General features: G+C 36.9%; 1 protein-coding gene across 1 annotated transcript in view; it reads left to right on the forward strand.

The window, feature by feature from the left end:
• The window catches only part of CFAP44 (cilia and flagella associated protein 44), a 144,802-nt gene that overhangs the window by 64,321 nt on the left and 67,522 nt on the right, over positions 1-12,959 (forward strand). Inside the window, exons 15-16 of the mRNA XM_065875861.1 lie at positions 6,978-7,142; positions 8,202-8,429. Of these exons, the coding sequence (XP_065731933.1) occupies positions 6,978-7,142; positions 8,202-8,429 (393 nt within the window). The remainder of the gene's footprint in view (positions 1-6,977; positions 7,143-8,201; positions 8,430-12,959) is intronic.

A 12,959-nucleotide genomic window follows, 5' to 3' on the forward strand; every position in this document is an offset into this window, starting at 1 on the left:
GGGGATTCCCTTGTGTGTTATTTGTTGTTTTTCACTTGCTGCTTTTAATATGTTTTCTTTGTATTTAATTTTTGACAGTTTGATTAATATGTGTCTTGGCATATTTCTCCTTGGGTTTATCCTGTATGGGACTCTCTGTGCTTCCTGGACTTAACTACTTCCTTTCCCATATTAGGGAAGTTTTCAAGTATAATCTCTTCAAATATTTTCTCAGTCCCTTTCTTTTTCTCTTCTTCTTCTGCATCCCCTATAAGTTGAATGTTGGTGCGTTTGATGTTGTCCCAGAGGTCTCTGAGACTGTCCTCAGTTCTTTTCATTCTTTATTCTGCTCTGCAGTAGTTATTTCCACTATTTTATCTTCTAGGTCACTTATCCGTTCCTCTCCCTCAGTTATTCTGCTATTGATCCCATCTAGGGTATTTTTAATTTCATTTATTGTGTTTTTCATCTCTTGCTTGTTTCATCTTTAGTTCTTCTAGGTCCTTGCTAAATGTTTCTTGCATTTTGTCTATTCTATTTCCGAGATTTTGGATCATCTTTACTATCATTATACTGAATTCTTTTTCAGGTAGACTGCCTATTTCCTCTTCATTTGTTAAGTCTGGTGGGTTTTTATCTTGCTCCTTCATCTGCTGTGTGTTTTTCTGTCTTCTCATTTTGCTTATCTTACTGTGTTTGGGGTCTCCTTTTTGCAGGCTGCAGGTTCATAGTTCCCTTTTCTTTTGTTGTCTGTCCCCAGTGGCTAAAGTTGGTTCAGTGGGTTGTGTAGGCTTCCTGGTGGAGATAATATGATTTTTACCATTCATTTTGTTAATGTGCTGTATCATATTGAGTTTTGTGGATATTGTACCATCCTTGCATCTCTGGAATAAATCCCACTTGATTATGCTGTATGATCCTTTTTATATATGATCTTTTCTACATATTGCTGAATTTTGTTTTCTAATATTTTGTTGAGGATTTTTGCTATTGACCTGTAATTTTTTCTTTTTTGTAGTGTATTTTGTTTTGGTATCAGGGTAATGGTGGCCTCATAGAATGAATTTGGAAGTGTTCAATTTTTTGGAACAGTTTTAGAAGGATAGGTATTAGATCTTTTTATATGTTTGGTAGAATTCTCCTGTGAAGTCATGGACTTGTTTGCTGGGAGTTGTTTGATTACTAATTCAATTTCACTACTAGTGATTGGTCTGTTCACATTGTCTATTTCTTTCTGATTCAGTCTATGTAGATTGTATGTTTCTAGAAACTTATCCATGTCTTCTAGGTCATCCAATTTGTTGACATATAACCTTTCACAGTATTGTGATTTTTTTGTTTCTCTGTGATGTCAGTTGTAATTTCTCCTCTCTCATTTCTTATTTTGTTTACTTGGGTCCTCTCTCTTTTCTTCTAAATGATCCTGGCTAAAAGAGAATCAATTTGGTTCATGTTTTGTTAAAAAAGAAACAAAACAGCTCTTGATCTCATTGCTGTTTTCTGTTTTTTTTGGGTCTCTGTTTCCTCTCTGATCTTTATTTCCTTTTTTCTGCTGATTTCTTTTGGCTTTGTTTTCTTTTTGTAATTCCTTTAGGTGGTTGGTTAGGTTACTTGATATTTTTCTTGTTTCTTGAAATAGCGTGCATCACTATAAACTTCATCTTAGAACTGCTTTTGCTGTGTCCATAGCTTTTGGAAAGTTGTGTTTTTATTTCCATTTGTCTCATGATATTTGCTGATTTCCTCTTTGATTTATTCATTGGCCCTTTGGTTTTTCAGTAGCATGTTGTTTAGACCCCACATATTTGTGTTTTTGCCAATTTTCTTTGTGTAATTGATTTCTAATTTCATACCATGTTGTTGGAAAAAATACTTGATATTGTTTCTATTCTATTAAATTTGTTGAGACTTGTTTTGTGGCCTAGCATGTGTTCTGTCCTAGAGAAAGGGCCATGTGCACTTGAGAATAATATGTATTCTGCAGTTTGGGGATGGAATGTTCTATATTTATTAAGTCCAACTGGTCTAATGTGTCATTAAAACCACCACTTCCTTACTGATTTTCTGTCTGGATTATCTGTCCATTGACGTTAGTGGGGTGTTAAAGTTCCCCTACTATTATTGTATTATTGTCAATTTTTTCCTTCATGTCTGTTAATATTTGCCTTATATGTTTAGGTGCTCCTATATTAGGTGCATATGTTTTTTAGAAACATTTAAAAAATATTTATTTATTTATTTGGCTGTACTGGGTCTTAGTTGCAGCATACAGGATCTTTAGTTGTGGCCTGCAGGAACTTCACTGTGGCATGTGGGATCTGGTTCTCTGACCAGGGATTGAACCTGGGTCCCCTACATTGGGAGTGCAGAGCCTAAGCTGCTCGACCACCAGGGAAGTCCCAGATGCATATATGTTAATGAATGTTATATTCTCTTCCTGTATTGATCCCTTAATCACTGCATAATGCCCTTCTTTGTCTTCTGTGTAAAATTTGTTTTAAGGTCTGCTTTGTCCTATATGAGTATTGCTACCTCAGCTTTCTTGTGATTTCCATTTGCATGAAATATATTTTTCCATCTCCTCATTTTCAGTCTGTGTGTGTCTTTAGCTTTGAAGTGAGTCTTTTGTAAGCAGCATATGGCTTGTCTTTTTTTAAAAGACCCAATGAGCCACCCATAATTCTTTGTTGAAGTATTTGGTCCATTGACATTTAAAGTAGTTATTTATAGGCATGTATTTATTGCTATTTTGTTACTTGTTTTCTGGCTGTTTTTGTAGTTCTTCTGTGTTCTTTTAGTTTCTTCACTTGTGGTTTATCCTGTTTGGGAATCTCTGTGCTTCCTGTACCTGGATATCGATTTCCTTCTGCAGGTTTGGGAAGTTTTCAGCCCTAATTTCATCAAATAGATTATCAACCCCTTTCTCTCTCTCTCTTCTCCTTCTCGGATCTCTATAATGGGAATGTTAGTATGCTTGATGGTGTCCCAGAGGTCCCTTAAACTATCCTCATTTAAATTTTTTTTTTCTTTTTGCTATTCTGATTGGGTGATTTCCATTATTCTACCTTCAAGATCACTTATGCTTTCTTCTGTATCACTTAGTTTGCTCTAATTCCTTCTAGTGTGTTTTTCATTTGTTACTGTATTCTTCAGCTCTGATTATTTTTAATATTTTTCTAGTTTTTGTTAAAATTCTCACGTGTTCATCTATTCTTTTTTCAAATTCAGTTAACATATGTATTACTAATGCTTTGAGCTCTTCATCTGGTAAATTGTTTCTGTTTCTTTTTTTTTTTTTTTAAGGTTTTTTTCCCTTGTTCTTTTGTTTGTAACAAATTCCTCTGTCCTCTCATTTTGTTTAACTTTCTCTGTCTCTACTCCTACTTTTTCCAAAATTTCACACTGTTTTTTTCTGTCGTATAAATGACAGATCTTCCATATTTTCTAGCTTAAAAAAATCTCTCCAGGCTGTATTTTACAGATTTCTTCTCATATTTTCTACTGACCAGTAATCTCTTCAGTTATCTGATGTTAAAGCCATCCTTTGTGAGCTTATTTTCAACTTCTGTATTTTTTAGTTCTTGAAGTTTTATTTGGTTGTTTGTCATATTTGTTTTGTTAGTTTTATATTTTTTTGCTTCCTGTGGATACTTCTATATTCCTTTACATATAGTAAGCATAATTGTTTTTTGGACTGAGTCTGATAATTTCAACATCTGAAGTCTTTATGGATTTTTTTGGTATTTTGTTGACTCTCACTTTTGATGTCTTATTTCTAATGTGTCTGGTTATTTTATCTTCATGGATATGGATTGACCATATCTTCACTGAATGAATAAATGAATACCCTTTTCTGTACTCGAAAAAATTCTATTCTGAGGAGAAAAGTGTGAAAGGACACATCAACTTTTTAGCATTCATTATATATGTTTGGGGTCAGGGAGAGAAGTATAATAGTTAACTTTTATTTCATTTGTGACAATATTTACTACTTTTATGACTTGACTCATAAAATACAAACACAGCTCCTCTGAGGCTCTTGTAACTTGGCTATATCACCTTCTATCTTTCTATGTTGCTGTTATCATCTGACCACCTGGTCAAGCCTGCCTCTTTATTAAAATTTTGAGAATATGGTTATCTTTCTCTTTATCCAAAGTGTGAACAATTATACTGAATGATATTAACACCATGTGCCTAGTCAATCAAATCACATCAGCCTCTGAGCTTCTTGACCTCTTCATTTCCCATGACCTTTACAGTTTATCCACACACGTTCACAGCCACCCACTGGGCACTATTATCACAGTTTATTAGTTTACTAGGGCCTCCATAACAAAATACCACAGTCTGGGTGGCTTAAAGAACAGGAATTTTTTTCTCACAGTTCTTTAGGCTAGAAGTTTAAGATCAAGGTGCTGACAGGTTTGATTCCTTCTGAGATATCTCTCCTTGCCTTGCAGATGGCCACCTTCTCACTGTGTCCTCACATGATTGTCCCTCTGTGTCCTAATCTCCTCTTCTTATAAGGACACCAGTCCTATTGGATTAGGACCCACCCTAACAACTGTATTGTAACATAATTACCTGCTTAAAGGCCCCATCTCCAAATACAGTCACATTCTGAGGTACTGGGGATTAGGACTTCTGCATAAGAATTTGGGGGGACATGATTCAGACTACAACGTCTTGTAAGAACTCAACTTTAAAAGTCTACTATTCAGATATCTCACATTCTAACCTCAACCTCTCTTCTATCCAGCCTGTTAACTTAGCTACTTCTGCTCTACTTGTTCTCTGAAGTCACAGGCACCCCTTGTTCATTCACCATTTGCTTTCCCTCACTCATTAGTCCACTCTTGTCTTAAGTTCCCTCTACATCCGGCTTAAATGTCATGATTCTTTTCAGTAGGGTTCAATAGCACTCTTCCAATGCCTTGAGCTCCCTTCTCTTTTTTTCATACACTTCTGGCAAAAATCCATCCCTGAATGCCCCCAACTGATTTGTATTTGCCTACAGTGATTACCAAGGGCAGCTGGAGATAGTCATACATCAGAGAAGATTAGCTTCTCCAAAATTTAGTGACTCAAATGGCCTCAACACAATTCATGGTATGGCTTAGCAATCCTATGACATTGTTCTTATCAATTCTCTTTCACCCACAATGAACACTTAAAAATTCCTCCTCTTCTCAAAGCTTCAAGCCTCCCACTAGCTGGCTCACTCTCATTCTCAGCATCATTTATTTCATAGAGTAGGAGCCCTCTGCCAGGAACTCCTTTGCCTTCCCACTACCAAACGTAAAATCCTGTTACCTCTTCATGTACCTGCTCCTCTTCCCTTTTTTTTTTTACAATAGGGGTGCTGTGTGCCTTCCTACTTGAGGCCAATTCTCCCTTGTGACCTTTGGATTCTACTCCCACTTTTTTCAACATTTCACACATTTATTTTCTCTTTTCTGTCATATAAATTTAACCTTACTTGTTAAATGGATTATTTCCATCAGTATTTAAATATATTCAAGACTCTCAGGTATAAAAAATAAATTCCTTGACTTCATGTTCTCCTCCAGTCACTGCTCCATGTTTCTCCTCCCAGTTTTCTTAAGGGGATTGTTTATTCCCACGAACTGCATTTCCTTACACCTACTCCTTCCTTTACACATTCTTACGAGTTTCTTGTGTCTCATAATTCCACCAGATCAGCTCTTCTAAAGATACCGGTGGTATCCATTTAACAGTTTTAGTTCTTATCTTCTTGCCCTCTTAGCCTCAATTGACCTTGTTGACCCTCACTTCCTCTTTGAAATACCATCTTTGTTTGATTTGGGGGACATTATGCTCTCCTTGTTCCTTCTCTTACATCTTGTCACTCCTTCTCAATCTCCCTTACTCAGCCATTGAGTGTTGTTTCCCCAAGGCTCTGTCCCAGTCTCTCTTCGCACTCTGTTCTCTTCACCTAGGTGATAACCACCAAGGCCACAACTTTCTTAAAAGCCCAAATGTGCCACAGGATATTTGCACATGGTATGTCCTTTACATAGCATGCTCCCTCAAACCCTCCCCTAAGTCATTATAAAAATATCTTCTACTCATCCTTCACCTTGAGACTTAGGTACCACCTTCTCAGGAAGCCTTGTACAACCTCCTTACTCTTGTGGTACCTCTGCAACACTTGTTGCAGTTATAATTTACATTTATTTATATGATTTGTTAAATGACAGGCTCTCCCATTGGAGGTAAGCTTCATAATGGCAGAGACAATCCCTATTTTTCTTATTATAATTTTGCCTCTAGCCCTCTACAAAATTCTGAACACATAGTAGGTGTATAATAAGTATAGAATAGAATAACTGAATGAATAAACATTTCGAATAAACATTTTGAATAACGTTTCTGTAGACTTATCAAGGTGGGGATTTCCCACACATGGTTAAATACATGATTTTGGACTGGACTAGAGAGATTAATCTGGAGTCTAATTGCTTGTGAGTGGTAATGAAGCCTTGATTGGCTATAAGATTTCCCAGGGCATGTTTATGGAGAGAAAAAAGAAGAGGGAAGTGAACAAAAATCTTGGGGACATCCACATTAAATGAACTCAGGCAGAGAGAGGATGATCAATCAAAGGAGGCTGAGGTTGTATATGCCATTCACATACTGCAGATTTTCCTTGGCTGTCCTAATTTTAATATTCTGCCGTTTGGGCTAACATTTCGCAACCAATTTTTGGCTCAGAAAATATGGCATCTATAAGGGGAATGAATCTAAATCTAATTTTAACACTTATTAATTAATGATATAATTGTACTAATAATTGTGTATAGTGATTAATAAGATTGACTAAGTTCCTCACTGTGGTTATTACTGGTAATAAGTATCTTTTAAAAATGGCTAATATACATAGCAATTATAGTTTCCCTGGTTTAAAATCTTTATGAACTGTGCTTCTAAAAATTTGCCTAAATGTAAATGATATGTTTTAATTTTGTTTTTAGCCTGAAAATACTTTACTGATTATTTGTGAGAATGGCTATGTTCTTGAAGCTCCATTTCCAACTATAAAGGAGGAGGAGGAGGAGGACCATGATGTAGTTTCCTATGAAATCAAAGACATGTGTATAAAATGTTTCCATTTCTCAAGTATCAAATCTAAGATTCTGGTATGAAATACCCTTGAAGCATTGTCTTCTAATTTTTTTTCTTTCTTAGAATATAAAATATCCTGTGTTAAGTGCTGGGAAAATACGAAGAAGAAGAAGAAGACATAGACTTTTACTTTAAGGAGCTTATTTGGTAGAGAGCAGCTTATTGTATTAGAAGGTGGTAATGAGTAGATATTGAAATCACAGTGCAAAGAAAAGAATTTTAGGGGCACGCAGAGGAAAGAATATATGATTCTGATAGAGGGGTGAGAGGAGGTCAAGGATGACTTCATGGAGGTGATATTTAGTATTTCAAGAATGGGAAGGATTTTGACAGGTTGAAAATGAGGAGGAAGGCAATAAAAGCTGGGAGAACATCCTGAGGGAAGGCAGAGTTGCAAGAGTTTTGGTGTTTTCGAGAAATGAAGAATGGACCATGAAGCAGAGGGATGCAATTTGTGGAGGGGTGTGACAGGAGTCTGTGACCACCACATGGAACCCCTTAAATGTTAGCCAAGATGTTTTAATTTAATTTTTGGGCCATTGGAATCCATTTTGAATTTTTGAGGAGGCATTGATGTGATGAGATCATATAAATTTGGAAGTTAATTCTAAGAGGTAAATGGAATAAAGAGGTAAAAGATGGGAGGTAGGGATGCCAGTGCTAGGGGGCTTTTGCAATAGCCAGTTGATAGAGGCTGAGGGCCTAAATCACTGTACCGCTAAAGATAGAGACAGCTTCCCCCATGGACTATTTCAATCCACCAAATTCATGGATTGACAGTGATAGGCTCTGAGAGAAGCTATATTTAACTTCTCTATTAGGAAAAAAAAGGCAAAATAATTTCTGTAAAACCAGGATCAATAGGAGTTATGAAGAAAGTCATTCCAATGATTTGAAAATTTTAACAATAAAAATATATTCCCAACTTGATAATAATCTTTAAATGACATTATTTGTTACATTAGAGCTGTGAATTTTTCTAGGACTCTGTCTTCCTCCTACTTTCTTTAATAATAGTGTGAATGAATGAATGAATTACAGTTTTTTTAATCTCAATATCTCGTTTGCACAAGAGATTAATAGAAATTGCTAAGAGAAAGAAACAAAAAGAGTTGAAGGAGAAGGAAAAGGACGAAAGGAGGAAAAGCCTAGAAGCAGAGATGGGAGAAGATGGAGAAAAGGAACTCCAGGGGGAAGAGGAGGAGGAGGAGGAACCATTACCCGAAATCTTTATTCCTTTAACCCCCTGTCACATCCTCTGTGGATTTTACTCTGGGCCAGGGAAGTTCTGGGTTTCTTTGGTAAGTAATAATGTAATAAATTTTTATCTCAACCCTAATCTAATTATAGGTATTATTTTCCATCACTTTCTTACTTCCTTACTCTATGGTAAGACTTCAGCTATTAACTACTACCGAAGGTGTGAATTTTGGTGAATGAATGTATTTGTTTTTATATCATCTTTATATGTTTTATATGTCTACTTATTGTATCTGTTATCTATGACAATCACACATTTCAGAAGGTCAAAGGGGAGGAGAATTAAAGGTAGAAGGGCAAAGGGCTAAGGGGTTTTCTAGCTGTGTTTATCATTTTAAAATTTTGAATATGATTGCAGCACAGTCCACTAGACTTTTGCTTACCTTTCATTATCTACAACTATGCTGTGTGGCTGCATGGAAGTGTGGGAAGCTGACTGTTTTTAGATGGTCACATTGCCACCCTGAGTGAAATTGGGACTTGGCTAATAAGGAAGAAGAGAAAAATGCGAGACAAGTACCTGCAAATGTTACAATAATGTGACAATTACATCCCCTATATATTTTCTACCCTTATAAAATATTTTATTTATCTACTGCAAACAAGATTTCCTTCATTATGAATTTGTCACAAATTTCAATTCCATTCACCAAAAAAGTAGTCTTTCACATATACTTTTATGTCAATTATTATCTCTAATTCATAAGTGGTATCAGATCTTTGGCCAGGCCAGGAGACTGCCTAGCTGAGTACTGTTGCTATAAGGAGTGATGAGAGTTAACTCCACTCCTCTTCAACATTTCTTAGAAATATATCTTTGATGGCAACTTCTAAGGAGACAAGCAGCAAGAAGGATAGAAAGTAGTGATGGAGGCACCTTAGGATTCCATGTATTAGTGCCTTGACCTTTTATCTTCTGTGCTTTATGAAACAATTATCGATGGCTACTGTTGTGTGGGGTTCATGGGGTAAAGGAATAATTAAGACATGATCCTGCCTTCTGAAAGTTCCCTCATATCATGAGGGAGAGAAGCACAGAAACAACTGTGCAGTAATAAAATAGAGTTCTAGTGTTCTTGAAACATATGCAAGAATTATTAATTATTTGACAAACTTTTTTTTTTTTTTGCGGTACGCGGGCCTCTCACTGTTGTGGCCTCTCCCGTTGTGGAGCACAGGCTCCGGACGCACAGGCTCAGCGGCCATGGCTTACGGCCCCCGCCACTCCGTAGCATATGGGATCTTCCTGGACTGGGGCACGAACCCGTGTCCCCTGCATTGGCAGGCGGACTCTCAACCACTGTGCCACCAGGGAAGCCCTGACAAACATATTTAATGCTTACCTTTAGGGGTGCCAGATAAGTATTACATGGGACATACTTATACTAAAAACATATTTGTTGTTTATCTGAAATTCAAATTAACTGTGCATCCTGCATTTAAAAACTTTTTTCCTGGTTTTACTGAGATATAATTGACAGGCAGCATTGTATAATTTAATGATTTGACTTGCATGTATCATGAAATGATTACCACAATAAGTTTAGTTAACATTCATTCTGTATTTTTATTTGCTAAATCTGGAAACCTGCTTATTATATACCAGTCACCATTCTAAGTGACCACCCTATAAAATAAGCGCTCTTCATAATTTGCATTTTACATAAAAAGAAACCAAGGAGGGGAGAGGTTAGGTAACTTATCTGAGGTTGTATAATTAATGAGGGGTGGAACCAGGATCTGGACTCAGGCAGTCTGGGTCTAGAGTCCACACTCTTAACCATTAAACTACACCAGCATACAAGGTCAAGGCATAGTTCAGAAGAAGTGACACTAACCCTGCTTGACTCACTATTTGCCAACTCTGTGCCTGCATCCAAGCAGATGCTGCAGAAAACCAGTCTCATTTTGAAGGCAGGACCACAGTTCTCAAATCAGTACTCACAGTGCAGGCTGGTTCTACTGCCCAGCCATGTTCACTTTCCCACTTTCCAAATTATCACTTTAATTCTTCTCCCATCAATCATTTTGTACCTTCCCTCAACTTCTAATGATAACCTTATCTCACATTTCTTTTCTTTTTCCTTTTCCTTTTTTCCTTTTTTTTCTTTTCCCCGCTGAGCGGCTTACAGGATCTTAGTTCCCTGACCAGGGATTGAACCCAGGCCCCGGCAGTGAAAGCACAGAGTCCTAACCACTGGACTGCCAAGGAATTCCCATCTCACATTTCACTGAGAAAATGAAATAAAAACGATCAGATGGAATTTCCTTATCTTGTCTTAATGAGATCTAATGTTCTATGGAGATCCATACAAGTTTGTCTGCTACTGTTAACAATTGGTGAATGGTCCCCTGCAACTTTCCAAGGACACTATTCCAAATGGCCTCTTGATCCTATCCCCTCTCACTTTCTCAAAGATTTTACTCCTGAAATAAACTGGCTGGTCTCCTGTATCTTCAACCTCTCTCTGTTTACTCATTTCTTATCGTCAGCACATAAACATGCTCCTAGTACTTGATTTTTTTCTTTCACATCTCTTTTCTTCTCATCCACTTCTCCTTTATAGGAAAACTTGAAAGAATCGTCTGTAGTCACTGGCTTCATTTCTTCACATCCTATTTGGTTTTTAACACATTCCAGTCAGGTTTCTAGCTCCACCACTTCAAGTCATCAAAGATTTTCCTACTGCCGAGCTCAGTGGTCACTTCTCTGTCCATTTGACCTCTCAGAAACGTTTGATAAAGTTAACCCTCCATTCTTCTTAAAGCATTTTCTTTTTTGGCTTCCATGACACCACCATCTGCTGCCCACTCCTTTTTAGACTCTTTTGCTGGCTTCTTATATGTTGAACTAGCTTTGAACTTTGAAGTACTCTAGGATGTGGTCTTGGGTGCCCTCTTTCTTGCTAGATGATTTTATCTGGTCCCAAGATTTTAAATATCAAGTATATGCCAATAAATTTCACTTTTGTCTCTAGTCTTGACCTCTCCTCTCATATTCGGGCTTGTATGTCCCACTTGACATCACTACTTGGCACCTCAAAATGGACATGTCCAAAATATAACTTTTGTTTTTAATATTTATTTTTATTTTGGCTGCTCTGGGTTTTAGTCACGGCACATGGAATCTTTAGTTGCGGCATGTGGGATCTTTAGTTGCATCACGTGGGATCTTTAGTTGCGGCATGTGGACTTCTTAGTAGTGGTGTGCGGACCTCTTAGTTGCAGTATGTGGACTTCTTAGTTGCGGCATGCATGCAGGATCTAGTTCCCCAACCAGGGATCGAACCTGGGCCCCCTGAATTGGGAGCACAGAGTCTTACCCACTGTACCACCAGGGAAATCCCCAAAATATAACTTTTAAATCACACTTGCCCTGTGCAAACCTGCTCCATCTCCATCTCAGTAAATGGGACAACCATCCATCCAGTTACTAAGCCAAAACTCTGAGAGTTGTTAATGATTCTTTTCTTTCCTTTACCTTTGATATTCTTATTTCAAAGTATGTCTTTTGTAAGCAGCACATGGCTAGGCTTTATCTTTTTAATCCTGTAGTAAAATCTTTATTTTAATAGAACACTGTGTCCTTTTATATTTAATGTAATGGCTAATATATTTTAGATTAAATCTACCATCTTATTATTTCTGTTTATCACACCAATTCTACGTTTGGTTTTTCACCTTCTATCAGATGATTAGGTAGTTTTTCCCCCAATTTTCCTCCTCTATTAGGTTATTAGTTATACTTTTTTTTTTTTTACTATTTTGTTTTTAGTGGTGATGCTAAAGGTCATAGTATATATCCTTAATTTAATATAATTTGATACAAATTTATTCTTTTACTAGCTCTAGAGAAAAAAGGTCTTAGGGCACTTTAGTGTTGTGTATCCTCCCCCTCACCCCATTGTCACATTATATATATATATATATATATATATATATATATATATACATACACACACACACACACACACACACATATATGTATATATAAGTTTGGGTTTTTTTTTTTGCCTTGTGCCTATTTTGCCTTTAAAACTTTTAGTTCTTCTGTATATTTTCTTTTTAAAACTTTGATATCTTATCATCTTTTGTCTTCCATTCTGCCATCTATATCTTTTTTTTTTAATTTATTTTTCGCTACATTGGGTTTTTGTAGCTGTGCGGGGGCTACTCTTCATTGCGGCGCGCAGGCTTCTCATTGTGGTAGCTTCTCTGTTTCAGAGCATATCCTCTAGGTGCGCGGGCTTCAGTAGTTGTGGCATGCAGGCTCAGTAGTTGTGGCTTGTGGGCTCTAGAGCACAGGCTCAGTAGTTGTGGTGCACGAGCTTAGTTGCTCTGTTGCTCCACGGCATGTGGGATCTTCCCGGACCAGGGATCAAACCTGTGTCCCCTGAATTGGCAGGCGGATTCTTAACCACTGCGCTACCAGGGAAGCCCTATGTACATCTTTCTATTGTTATTTTTTGTTACCTATGCATCTTTTTTTCTCTTGTTGCTTTGAAGATTTTATGTTAAAAGGTGTAACTTCTTTATTTTTTTTATTGAAGTACAGTTGATTTACAGTGTTG

Source organism: Phocoena phocoena, chromosome 4, assembly GCF_963924675.1.
Source record: "Phocoena phocoena chromosome 4, mPhoPho1.1, whole genome shotgun sequence".
Taxonomy (NCBI): Eukaryota; Metazoa; Chordata; class Mammalia; order Artiodactyla; family Phocoenidae; genus Phocoena; species Phocoena phocoena.